The sequence below is a fragment of the Petaurus breviceps genome, unplaced genomic scaffold (genome assembly GCF_028583685.1).
Source record: "Petaurus breviceps papuanus isolate PSGF00001 unplaced genomic scaffold, PetGlider_PUasm1.0 91133, whole genome shotgun sequence".
Lineage (NCBI taxonomy): Eukaryota > Metazoa > Chordata > Mammalia > Diprotodontia > Petauridae > Petaurus > Petaurus breviceps.
This window is the reverse complement of record NW_027187419.1, coordinates 20542701-20556898: the sequence shown is the minus strand read 5'-3', so window position 1 is coordinate 20556898 and position 14198 is coordinate 20542701. Positions and strand designations below refer to the sequence as shown.

Genomic DNA, 14198 nt, shown 5'->3' with positions numbered 1-14198 from the left:
GTTTCTGTCTTGATAATTCTGTCTGTGTACTTTGAAGTTCGGGGTGCTGACCTTTTCCCCTGAACAAGGTAAACGATATATGTCTGACTGATTAAAGTAAGCTTGTTAACCCATTTTGAGTTGCTTTCCTTTATCAAAGCAGATCCAAGAACCTGTGTTGGCAGCAAACCCTGAGGACGCTTGGGGTGCTTGCTGCTACACCATGACACTGTCTCTTCTCTCAGTTAGCTGCCACCCTACTTTCTGAACATTCATTTTTCAAAGTCTCATAGCAGCCAGGTGGCACTGTTAGCCTTTAACCTGATACTATTCAATAGGAATTATATGTTGTTGAAAATTCCATTGTGAGCATAAGTGCTAAGCAAATATCAAATCCCCCACCATCACCTCTCTTTGGGTGACTAAATTAATTAAGATGCAGTCATTAAGTGCATATTATATGCCAAGTACTTTGCTGACTACTGACTGGATACAGACAGAAAACGGGGAAGATTCTGTTCTTAATAAGTTCAAATTCTAATTGGGGGAGACAATACATGCAGAAACATTCAGTTGCAACATGGATGGAAAGGCACAATGGCCCTCAGTGTATAGTGGCAGGATAGCAGAAAAACCCCAAATCTTTTTTTTTTTTAATTCAGTAATCTGACCTTGGAGTCCAAGATTGTCTCATTTTATTTTTTGTTTTGGTTTGGGTTTTTTTGGTTTTTTCTTTTTTTTTTGCTTTTTTGGAGGGGGTAGGCAGGGCTATTGGGGTTAAGTGATTTGCCCAAGGTCACACAGCTAGTAAGTGTTAAGTGTCTGAGATCACATTTGAACTCAGGTCTTCCTGATTCCAGGGCTGGTGCTCTATTCACTTTGCCACCTAGCCACCCCGAAAATCCCAAATCTTTAATGTCTATCAGCAGGGCAGATGGAAATGCCTGGGGCTCAGGAGCTGTTGCATCAGAGCAAACGGTCAGGCACTATGGGCAGAAAGCTATATAATGGCAGAGCAGTTAACAAGATGTTTAGGGCTCAATTGCAGGACAGCTGTTAAGGTCCAGTGGTCCTCCATCTTACAGGAATGATTATAGTTGGTGACTCTCAAGGCTTACTGCAAGGATGTGAGTAGCCCAAAAGATGAAGTGGAGTAGGCACTCTGAATCCCTCTGCAGGAGTGGGGATGGGAGTTTAAGATAGAGGAACGGGAAAATGGAAATTAATGAGTGAATGAATTGGCATTCCTCTATTCATTATAATATGATTCATGTATTACCTTTCTGGTAAAAATAACTGTATAAATTATAAAAAAAATATTAATTAGGTAATGTACTTTTGCAGAGTATATTTCTGTAAAGTACCATATTAAGAACTAGACTAAAAAACAAGACAATCCTTGTCAAGGCAATATACTATGAAGACCAGAAGGATTTCTAGTCTTCAACTACTTATTTGCTATTTAATCAGCAGATGGCACTATGAGCCAGGGTTTAGCTATCTAGGTGAGGAAGTTGCCCTCCATCCTTTGGAATTTGAGGGTGAGGAGTTGCCTTAGGTCAAGGGTTCTTAACTATGGATAGATTAAAGGGATTCTAAAAATTTGGGTGGGGAAGAAATTACATCTTTATTTCAACATAATTTATTTCCTATATATTTTATTTTGGGCATTTTCAAAACATTATTCTGAGAAGAAGGGTCCATACTGCCAAAGTTTCATGACACACGAAAAGATTAGGAACCTCTGCCTTATAGACATACCTCCCAAAACACACCTTTCTCCTTTCCCTGGGAGACCTAGAGTATCCTTTGGTCTAAGTTTCTACTCTGTCCCTCATTCTAGAGGCTGGAAGTTTCACTGAAAAGCCTGACACTTTAAGCCATCTGAATCTTGGTTATTCACAGCCAAATGAAAAATGGTGCTAAATTACATGGATGGTATATCTTTGCTATCTAGGAGCTTGAATTTAAGTCATTTCTAAAATCAAAACTACATGATTTTCTTTCATTCAGTTCAGTTTCCTTTTAGGAAACGGGAAGAAAAAAGTTCCTTTCCCTACTGTCTGCAAGTCAGAGAAGATTCATCCTCTCTACCTCTGTCTCACAAGCTATTCACTGACTTCCTCCATTATAATCTCCCTTATAAACAATACACAGGCATCATAGAGAAGTTATGGCAGTTTTACATAAGACATAAAAAATTAGAAATAGCTTTAAGAAATAGAGATCTCGCATAGAAATCCCCTGCTCAAGGAATGGGAAAAGGAGGGAGAAGAGTCAAGGCTTCTCTGCCCCCTGCTGATCTTTGATGAGTGAAAACAGTCAGCAGCTCATGGTGCCACCTCCTACACAAAGTCTTCCCTGATTCCCCAGTTAAAGGCAATTTCTTCCCCCTTTCTCCCTCCAAAAAAAAAAAAAATTCTATCTCTTTGTCTGGGCCTCTCTTTTGTATTTATCACATGTATCTTTGTATTGCAGTTTATCTTCACACAGGTAAGATTTGTACATTTACAATTACCCAGACAAAATTTGTGTTTCAGAACTAGTAATTCTTTACTTTTTCTTTGCATCATGGAAAGATAATAACTGACATAATGGGTATTTTAAAAAGCTTAAAATATGTGACTATATATAGCTTTTGTTAAACCAATTGAAAAACCTAAAAGAATTAAGTTTTTAAGAGAGGACTAAATCAATTATTACTTCATTAACTTTCATGTAATTCACTTACTTTTTCAAACTTCCTATATTGGCAGTTAATAGATACATTTTGCTTTTGAATAAAATATAATTTTAAATATTAATTAAAGGACTTAAACAGATTCAAACAAAATATAAAATCTAAATAAGCATATATGTAACAGGTCTTTTTTTCTCCAGGGTTTTATTTCCTAGCTTTCTAGATAAAAATAAACACAATATTTAAAATACATAATGCTACATAACAATTAAAATAGCTCATTAAAATGAAATATATTTCTAACCAATCATATATTCCATGAACTTATTGTCATGAGTCACATTTTTTAACACATTGTTTTTCAAATTTTTTTTGAAAAAATGTGTTTTTTCAAACAATTGTTTTTCAAAAAAATAAACTAAAATAGATTAGAAATTGTTTTAAGACCATCAAATCTCTATTTAAAGGATGATAGCCTAAATATAATATTAATAGTGTTACAAAATTTAATCTCAATGTTTTAATAAAAGAAACTCAATTATCCTATGACTAATTGTTAGAAGTAAAAGAAACTTTGGTAAATGTAGAACCCATTTTATGAAAACTACCTAATCAGTTTCTTCTTATCAAATGAATATAATTTACTTACCTTGGCAGAAAATTGTATGCAATTACCTTGCACACTTTCTCCCCATATAAAAAAAATATATATTTAGGCATATTGATGAAGTTAAGCTTAGAGGTACCATATTTTTCTTGAAGAAATGAAAACACTGCTTCAAATTCCAACTCTGTGGAAAAAAACAGCAGGGCACAGACTCTTCAGTTAAAAGTTTCTGGAAGATGTACAACACAAATAGAAGCCAACACCCCGATTTTTTAGTTCCCTTACATAAAACATCACTCATTTTAAAAACACAGGCACCTGATTTGGTGTTCAGGAATAACTATGTGAAGTATGAAGTAGATGATATATTAGAGTTTAATGGATCTATTTAAGACACATTACAGGATGTGTCATTCCACCCCTATGTCTCAAATATTCAGAGTGACCAAACTCTACTAAGTGAACAGAGAATAATTCATCATCAAAAAAATCCACAAATTAAGAGCGCAATAAGATTAATCCTACCTGATGTTCTAAAAGACATCATTTAGAACATCTAAAAAATTAATATAGGATTTTGCTTTCTTTAGGTCACTTTTAAATATTCTATGCAATTGTGCTATAGATAGAAGTTACTTATTATAAAATTCAAAGCTTTCTAGAAATAACCTAAAAAATCAAAACACTTAACTTCTTCCTAGTGTCTATATGTCATAAGTTTCCTTTTCTTGTATTTGGGGGAAAATATTTTTCTGTTAAGCTGTTATCTGTGGAAATTAGTATGTCAAAAATGAAACAGAAAAAAATATAGTATTCAATAAGTGGAAGAAATTCCAATTCAGCATTGAATTTGTTTAGATGGCTTCCAAGGTCCCTTCCTACTCTGAGATTCTGTGATTTTGTGAAATCTCTTAAGTTTTATAGGCCTTGGTTTATTTGTAAAAACAAGGAGGTAGATCTTAATGATTTCCAAGGTATCTTTGATCTCTAAATTCCATGACCCCATAATCACACTAGAACCAGATGAGTTTCATTCATCATACACAGAGTAAAGATAATTAGCTAGTTTGATCAGTGTTGGCATCTCAAGAATATAATCTTGAATGTATTTTTAGTTTCAATTCATTTACATTTATATTGACCAAATAAATTCCATTTTTTTCTGTGTAGATTAAATCCATGTCAGAACTAGGCATCATCATAGATTCAACAAATTTCAGTTGTTTTTAAGCAAATTACTCTGAACTCCATTTCATCTACCTATATCTAATAGCTCATATTTATATAGCATTTTATAATGTATGCCTATTGCACAGTAGATTATGACTATAAACACTTTCTAGATTATCACTAGGACAATTCACCAAAGCAAGAATATTATTCAACAGGAAAAATGTATTAATAGTCCTAGAAATCATTTTGTTACCATCTACATTGTCATAAATAATTCCTATAGGTATAGCTGACTAGGCATAAATTTCTCTGAGTATGCTTGAGGTGCACTTTTCTAAGAATAGCTGTCCACGTGGACAATAACAACTCATCTTGGAGAACTGGGCAGCTGAGCTCAAACTGGCTTCAATTCCAAAATTAGTCATAGACAGAAACAGATGGCCTAGGGAAACAACACAGATGCAAATTCCACACAGTTAATTGTCAAGTAAAGCATTTTGGGTGAAAAAAAAATACAATAAGAAGGTTATAAAGAATTCATGAAATCATATCTGAAGAGTTTATATTGAATATCTTATTCTTAGATATTTTATTGAATGTATATATGTATCTCTTAATACTTTAACAGGTTAATACATGAATATACATGAGTACAGATTTCTGTCCATTCATGCTTTCTCTTTTCTAAGCAACTCTTATTCCTGCCTTCCCATAAATCCTTGACAGAAGGTACATGCAATGTTCTGACAGTCTTCCTATATGTCTCTTAATATTACTTGAATACCAGGGTGGCAAATGCTCTATTACTATTTCAAGGACATGAATCTCCACAGAGTAAAAATTGAAACATAAGAAAAATATTTTTCATTACATTTTGTCAGTCTCAAGGCAGAAGGATAGTGTGTCATGTGATTAAAGAAATAAACTTAATCCTGACCTAATTGTGAAAATGTATCATCATTGCCTGTTGACAATCCAAATAAGAATTTGTTAGCACTATCACATATATAGATAGTTTTAAAAGTATAGGTATTTATATAGTTGCAGCCCATACCACATCCTTTCCTTCCTTTCTTAATGTCTTGTTATGGGGAAGCAAAGAAAATGATTTTTTAGTTTAGACACTTTAAAATGAATATTGATTTTAAGAGTAAAAATAGGGGAGGCTGAGTCAACATGGCAAAGTAGAAGCAGGACCTCCCTAAGGCTCCGGCTTCCACCTTCCCCAATCCATATAAAAAGGAGATTGTAAACAAACTTTGGAGCTGCAGAACCCACAAAATGACACAGAGAAACTAACCTCCTGCTGAGGAGAGCCCAGCAGACTGGCAGGAATCAACCAGCACAGCACTCTGGGAGCCAAGCCTAGGCCCAGGTGATCCAGAGGTTTTAGCCCCAGGGCAGCCTGACCAGCCACCGGCCTGAGGGACTCCAAATCAGCAGCAGCTGTGGCCATTTTCAGATTTATCAACACAAAGATGCTAAGGACAAAGTGAGAGGTCAGTGCAGTCTGGACTTTGAGACGAGTAGTTGGGAGTGCATTGGCTTCTGCCCCCAGTGCGAGAAGCCGCTGAGACACCCAGCACAACCAGCACCACATAGCAGCTTCAGCTCCTGGCCTGCAGACTGTGGGTGGGCCAAGCAATCAGTCTGAGTGGTAATAGCTCTTGCTTTAACCTGCTTGGATCTGGATTGCAGTCTAGGGTAGAGATCCTGGGGTTCATGACCAGCTTGCCAGAGCATGTGGAGGCCTCAGAGAGGGCACCTAACTAATACCTTCAGCAGCTGAGAAAACCCCAGAGTTTGGGACAAAAGCTCCCCTGTCTGGTGGCAGAGTCCTACTGTGGCAAAAAGCCGAAGGGTCAAGTGAGTGAGGAGTGACATGACCAGGCAAAGAAAACAAAGCAAACAGAAGATTCCAACATTAGACTCCTATTTTGGGGACAAAAAAGCAGCAAAACATGGAACAGGAGGAAGATAGTGAAGTCAGAACTCCTGCACCAAAAGCTTCAAAAGAAAATACGAGCTGGTTACAGGCCATAGAAGACCTTAAGAAGCAGATAAGAGAAGTGGAGGAAAAATTGGGAAGAGAAACGAGAATGATGAAAGAAAATTACAGAATGAGAGTCAACAGCCTGACTGAGGAAAATCATACCTTAAAAAACAGACTAACTCAATTGGCAAAAGAGGTTCAAAAAGGCAATGAGGAAAGGAATGCCTTGAAAAGCCAAATTTGCCAGATGGAAAATTAATCTCAAAAGCTCAACGAGTTGAATCTTTCCCTCGGATTTACATTGGAGCAAAGGGAAGCTAGTGACTTTAAGAGAAATCAAGATGATGTTAAACAGATCCAAACAAATGGAAGAATAGAAGGCAATGTGAAATGTCTCATGGGAAAAACCACTGACCTGGAAAATAGATCCAGGAGAGATAATTTAAAAATTATTGGACTACCTGAAAGCCATGATCTGGTAAAGAACCTAGAAATCATCCTCCAGGAAATTCTCAAGGAAAATTACCCTGATGTTCTAGAACCAGAAGGAAAAATAGAAGCTGAAAGAATCCACCAATCACCTCCTGAAAAAGATTCCAAAAAGAAAACTCCTAGGAATATTATAGCCAGGTTCTGTAATTTGCAGATCAAGGAGAGAATATTATGAGTAGCCAGGAAGAAACAATTTGAATATTGTGGAAACACAATCAGGATGACACAGGATCTGGCAGCTTCTACACGGAGGGATCGAAGGGCTTGGAATGTGATATTCCGGAGGAGTATCCTGGATAAAGGAGCTGGGATTAAAACCAAGGATCACCTGCCCAGCAAAACTGAGTATCATCTGTCAGGGTAAAACATGGTCATTCAGAGAAATAGAGGACTTTCAAGCATTCTTAATGAAAAAACCAGAGTTGAATGGAAAATTTGACATCCAGATATAAGAAGCAAGAGAAGCTTGAGAAGGTAAACAGGGAAAAGAAATCATAAGCCACTGAGGAAAGCTGAACTATTAACATTCCTACATGGAAAAACAATCATTGCAATTGATGAAACTTTTCTCAGTATGGAAATAGTTGAAGGGGATAGAAATATATGTGTGTGTGTGTGTGTCTATATCGGAGGGTATACAGGTATATGAAAACATATGTGAATGTCTGTGTATATGCTTACAGGTATACACAGATAAAGAGAACAGGACCAATTTAATAGGAAGGGATGATACTTAAAAGGTGAAATTAAGAGGTGAAAGAGGAATATAATGAGAGGAGATGGAGAGAGACAGAATGGGGTAGACTATCTCATAAAGAACAGACAAGGAAAAAGGGTTACAATGGAGAGGAAGAATAGGAAGGCAAAAGGGGATGGGCCAACCTAATTCTTACTGAATTTGGCTTGGGGAGGGAATGAAATACACACTAAATAGGGTATCTCACCCTACAGGAGAGTAGGGGGAAGGGGATGAGAGGGGGGATGTTGGAAGGGAGGGCAGGGTAGGGGGGAGGGAAGTTGGAAGCACTCACTTTTAAAAAGGGACAGGATCAAAGTAGAGAATAGAACAAGTGGGCAGTGGGATAGGAGGAAGGGAAATATAGTCAGTCTTTTACAATATATCTTCTATGTTAATGTTTTGCATTAGCTACACATGTACAACCTATACTGAACTGCTTATCTTCCCAGTAAGGGTAAGTGACAAGGGAGGAAGAAAATGAATCTGGAATTCAAAGATTTAAAATCAAATATTTAAAATTACATATATATACTATCATTAATACTATCTTACATGTAATTGGGAAGAAGATACACAGGCACTAGGGCATAGAGATGCACCATGCCCTACTGAAAAAGTCTAAGGGGATGTGTGAGAAGATATAGGAGAGAGAAGAGTGGAGGAGGGGATAGCCTGTGGGACTGGTATTCTGGGGTGGTGGGTAGGGAAAAGCAGGGAGAAATTTTGTAACTCAAAATCTGGTGGAAATTAATGATGTAAATCAGAAGTTAATAAAGCATTTGAAAAAAAAGAGTAAAAATGCTGGGGGCTGCTAGGTGATGCAGTGAATAGAGCATCAGAAGACCTGAGTTCAAATGCAGCCTCAGACATTTAATACAAAAAAACCTAGACCTGGGGAAAGTCACTTAACCCCAATTGCTCTACCTTCCCCCCTCCAAAAAAAAAAGGGGCTAAGAGTAAAAATGAAATCTGAATACCTAGATAAGTAAACATGATGTGTTTACTTGTATAATTTCCTTCATTTCCCCTCGATATTTTAAAGGAAAAGGAGGAAAATATACAACATCAGCCAGGTCCTAGTCCACTGCAACTTTGAGAAACTGTCATTTATCTTTTTTTAATTATTGTTGTTGTTGTTTATTTGTTTTTTCAAATGATTTATTAACTTTTGATTTACATCATTCATTTCTACCATATTTTGAGTTCCAAATTTTCTCCCCATTTTTTCCCTACCCACCGCCCCAAAATAGCAGTCCCACAGGATATTCCCTCCTCCAATCTGCTCTCTCCCATACCCCTTTCAACTTTTCTAGTAGGGCATGGTGAATCTCTATGCCCCAGTACCTGTATATCTTATTTCCCAATTACATGTAAAATAGTATTAATAAGAGTGTGTATATATATATATATATTTTTTTTTTTAATATTTGATTTTAAATCTTGGAATTCCAGATTTATTCCCTTCCTCCCTTGTCACCCACCCTTACTGGGAAGATAAGCAGTTCAGTATAGGTTGTACATGTGTAGCTAATGCAAAAAAATAACACAGTAGATATATTGTAAAAGACTGACTATATTTCCCTCCCACCTATCCCACCTCCCACTTGTTCTATTCTATGCTTTGATCCTGACCCTTTTCAAAAGTGGGTGCTTCCAACTTCCCACCCCCCAGCCTTCCCTCACTTCCATCATCCCCTCTCTCATCCCCTCCCCCCCTACTCTCCTGTAGGGTGAGATGCCCTATTTAGTGTGTATTTCATTCCCTCCCCAAGCCAAATTCTGTAAGAATAAGGTTGACCCATTCCTTTTTGCCTTCCTATTCATCCCCTCCATTGTAACCATTTTCCCTTGCCTCTTGTATATGTTTACCCCATTCTGTCTCTCCCCATCTCCTCTCATTATATCCCTCTCTCATAGCTTAATTTCACCTTTTAAGTATCATCCCTTCCTATTAAATTGGTCCTGTGCCCTCTATCTATGTATACCTGTAAACATATATACACATTCACATATGTATTCCTATGCCCATAAACCCTCATATATACACATATACATATTTCTATTCCCTTCAACTATTTTAATACTGAGAAAAGTTTCATCAGTTACAATTATTGTTTTTCCATGTAGGAATGTTAATAGTTCAACTTTGATAAGTTCCTTATGATTTATTTTTCCTGTTTACCTTCTCATGCTTCTCTTGCTTCTTGTACCTGAATGTCAAATTTTCTATTCAACTCTTGTTTTTTTCATCAAGGATGCTTGAAAGTCCTCTATTCCACTGAATGACCATATTTTCCCCTGAAAGATGATACTCTGTTTTGCTGGGTAGGTGATTCTTGGTTTTAATCCCAGCTCTTTTGACCTCTGGAATATCCTATTCCAAGCCCTTCAATCCCTCAGCGTAGAAGCTGCCAGATTTTGGGTTATCCTGATTGTGTTTCCACAGTATTCAAATTGTTTCTTCCTGGATGCTCATAATATTCTCTCCTTGATCTGTGAATTCTGGAACCTGGCTTTAATATTCCTAGGAGTTTTCTTTTTGGGATCTTTTTCAGGAGGTGATTGGTAGATTCTTTCAACCTCTATTTTGCCCTCTGGTTCTAAAACATCAGGGCAATTTTCCTTGAGAATTTCCTGGAGGACAATTTCTAGGTTCTTTTCCAGATCATGGCTTTCAGGTAGTCCAATAATTTTTAAATTATCTCTCCTGGATCTATTTTCCAGGTCAGTGGTTTTTCCCATGAGATATTTCACATTGCCTTCTATTCTTTCATCTGTTTGGATCTGTTTAACAGCATCTTGATTTCTCATAAAGTCATTAGCTTCCATTTTCTCCAATCTAATTCTGAAGCAATGATTCTCTTCAGTGAGCTTTTGAGATTCTTTTTCCACCTGGCAAATTTGGCTTTTTAAGGCATTCTTCTCATTGCCTTTTTGAGACCCTTTGGCCAATTGAGTTAGTCTGTTTTTTAAGATATGATTTTCCTCAGGCTGTTGACTCTCATTTCATAATTTTCTTGCATCATTCTCATTTCTCTTCCCAATTTTTCCTCCACTTCTCTTATTTGCTTCTTAAGGTCCTCTATGGCCTGTAACCAGCTCGTATTTTCCTTGGAAGCTTTTAGTGCAGGAGTTCTGACTTCAATGTCTTCCTCCCATTCCATGCTTTGCTCCTTTTTGTCCCCAAAATAGGAGTCTAATGTTGGAATCTTCTGTTTGCTTTGTTTCCTTTGCCTGGTCATGCCGCCCCTCAGTCACTTGACCCTTCGGCTTTTTGCCACAGTAGGACTCTGCCACCAGATGGGAGTTTTTGTCCCAAACTCTGGGGTTTTCTCAGCTGCCAAAGATATTAGTTAAGTGCCTTCTCTGAGGCCTCCACATGCTCTGGCAAGCTGGTCACGAACCCCAGGATCTCTACCCTAGACTGCAATCCAGATCCAAGCAGGTTAAAGCAACAGCTATTACCCCTCAGACTGGTTGCATGATCCCCCTACACTCTGCAGGCCAGGAGCTGAAGCTGCCACGTGGGGCTGGCTAGCTGTGCTGGCTCTCAGCGGCTTCACACCCTGGGTGCAAAAGCTGACATACTCCCACTTACTGGTTCCCAAATTTCACACTGCACTGACCTCTCACTTTGTCCTTTGCATCTATGAGTTGATAATTCTGGATCGCTGCAGCTCCTGGTGATCTGGAGTCCCTCAGGCTGGTGGCTGGTCAGGCCCACCCTAGAGCTAAAACCTCTGGCTCATGTGGGCCTAGGTTCGGGTTTGCTCCCAGAGCCCTGCGCTGGCCGATTCCTGCCAGCCTGCTGGAGTGTCCTCAGTGGGAGATTAACTTCTCTCTTATTTTGTGTGTTCTGCAGCTCCAAATTTTGTTCAGAGTTCCCTTTACACATTGATTGGGGTAGGTGGAAGCCGGAGCTGCTCAGAGGTCCTGCTTCTACTCTGCTGTCTTGACTCTGTGGCGCCCCCCCCATCTTTTCAATTTGTTCTCCTGTTTACTTAAGATTTATACATTATCTACTGTCACACAGTAATCAATAGTAGAGTTCATTGAATCTGGAGCCAACATTTTAGTTATCAATTTCCCAATCCTTTGAACAAAATAATAAACTCAACACATGTTTATTCAGTACCTTCCATATGCAAGGTACTAATACTAAGTACTGAGGATAAAAAGATTTTTTTAAAAAATACTCAATCTCTACCCTCAAGCAGTTTATAATCTAGCAGCAAGGGTATGACATGTACATGAAAATAAATATGATACCAGGTGGAATTTGAAAGAGAAAGAGTAAAGAACCACAAAATTTCAGAGTTAGAAGGGACTTCAGGGGTTATCTATTTCAGCCAATACTTGAAGAAGGATCCTCTCTATAAGTCAAGTGATTACCCAGACTTTGTGTCGGGGAAACTGACAACATTCTCTCTAAGAAAACTTGAGGAAGAAAGGAATATTTTGATGTGAAGAACTTAGGGAATACTTCTTGGAGGGGATGTCCATGCTTTAATTAAAAATTGCTTTTCAGCTTCAAGTTAGGCAGGACTACTCTTAAATTAATCCTGAGAATCAAATGAAATAGCTACAGCAAAAAATAGTTGGGTCTCCCACCCAGCCATGGCAGCTGAGAACACCCTGCTCCCTTTGCTGCTTCGTGTTTATTCTTTCTTGATCTTAGGTAAATGTGTATTCTGAGATGGAAGTGTCCAAGCAAACTTAGGAGTTTGGGAAATCCAAAAGTTCCAGTGGAGCATACTAAGGAGATAGCTGTGGTCACTAGCACAGTAATGGCCAGTGGCAATGGAAGTATCTTCAATGAGATAATCACCAACTTCTAAGAGCAGGATCCCTCAAGAAGTGCTGGCTATAGATTCAATAGATGCATTGACCTAGCAAGTCCCACTGACCAGCCAGCCAGGACTTTTACCTAAGGAGAACTTGGTGAGGACTCTACAAAGGGACTCCCAGTGCCAATAAGTCTCTTTTCTGCCCACCTATATTCTCTACATGTGGCTTCACTAGGTTTTTACTTTAAGTTTGTGCTCACTCTACCCCAGGGACCTTCTGTGTGCAAGGGAAGAGTGTACCTACATTTTGAGGGAGGTGCCTACATTTTGAGAACTCTTCTTGCTATACTTTCTTAGCAAATCTATTTTTTAAAAACGAATCAACTGCTTGTTTGTTGATAGGAGACCCTCAGGCAAGGGCTCAGGAACAAAAATACTAAAACCACAATGCCTCAGAATTGTCCCCTAGGACCTGTGAATGCTAGTGCCCAGTTAGGGAAGTGGCTCCAGAAAAATATCCTAAACCTTTCCATACAAAATATGGCTCCTACTTATTCTTTCTACTTTTTCTTATTCACCTTAACATTCCTGCTCTCTCAGCCAGTGACTACCTAAACAATTTATAGTTCACCAAGGCTAAATTTTAGTAAGCTGTGCTACTAATAAAAGTAGCTTAAAAACAGGAGAGTAACTATCATCATATTTCCAAAGTGCCCTTGATCATAGCAGAATAAGTTTAGTTGTCCTCTGGAAATCTCTCTCTAAAAATTAAAATGGAAAAGAAGTAGAAAAATGTCTTCTATTTGGTAACCTACTATATACCTACCTACCTATTGAATATCTATCCATATTTAATCAATCATAATTATGATTGACTTATAGTATAATTACACCCTCTAAATCCTTACTAACCATCAATTGATTACTCAACCAGCATTTATTAAGCACCTACTCTATTCCAGGCACTATTGGGAACACAAATGCAGTAAATGAAATGATCCCTACTCCTAAGGAGTTTATATTCTAGAGGAGATCACAAGGGCATATTATATATATGACATATATATAAGAACAAACACAAAAGAAATAAATATAAGGAAGTCAAACAAGACAATTTGAAAAGGAGAGGATTAGTTTAGGGGATCAGGAAAATCTTCACATAGGATGGAGTGCTTGAGTTATGTCTTAAAGAAAGAGAAAGATTCTATGAGCTGGAGGTGAGGGAGAAGTACATTCCAGACATAGAGGGTGGGTGGCAAGTACAAAGGCATGGAACCAGGAGGTGGAATGTCATGTGTGAGGAACAGAGAGAAAGCCAGTTTGGCTGGATCACTGAGTAAGGTAGGAAGGAGTAATGTACAATGAAGATGGTTGAAGCAAGATGTATTGGCCTTTAAAAATTAAACAATAGAGTTTATATTTGATTCTAGTGGCAATAGAAAGTTACTATATATAAATTAAGCAGAAGAGTACCATAGCTATTTCTGAACTTAATGAAAATCACCTGAGCAGCAATATGGAGAATTCACCGAGGGTGGGAAACACTTGAAGCAGAAAGAGCAGTCAAGAGGCCACTGAAGTAATTTAGGTGAGAGGAAGGGGTATGCTCTTAACTGTTTAACAGTTATATAATATGCATGGCATACTTTTAAGTTTAATCTGCATTATTTACATTTTCTCCATCATTTTATTAAGTTCAAATAATTAGCAGAACAATAAACCAAGCCCAATTTGTAATACTTGTTGAT

The 14198-nt window shown here is 37.7% G+C and overlaps 1 protein-coding gene across 1 annotated transcript in view; it reads right to left on the bottom strand.

Moving 5' to 3' along the window:
* The window catches only part of ANGPTL5 (angiopoietin like 5), a 30818-nt gene extending 27209 nt beyond the window's left edge, over nt 1-3609 (bottom strand). Inside the window, 2 exon segments of the mRNA XM_069079998.1 lie at nt 3309-3365; nt 3367-3609. Of these exon segments, the coding sequence (XP_068936099.1) occupies nt 3309-3365; nt 3367-3567 (258 nt within the window). The 5' untranslated portion in view covers nt 3568-3609.
* Nucleotides 3610-14198: the final 10589 nt, after the last annotated feature.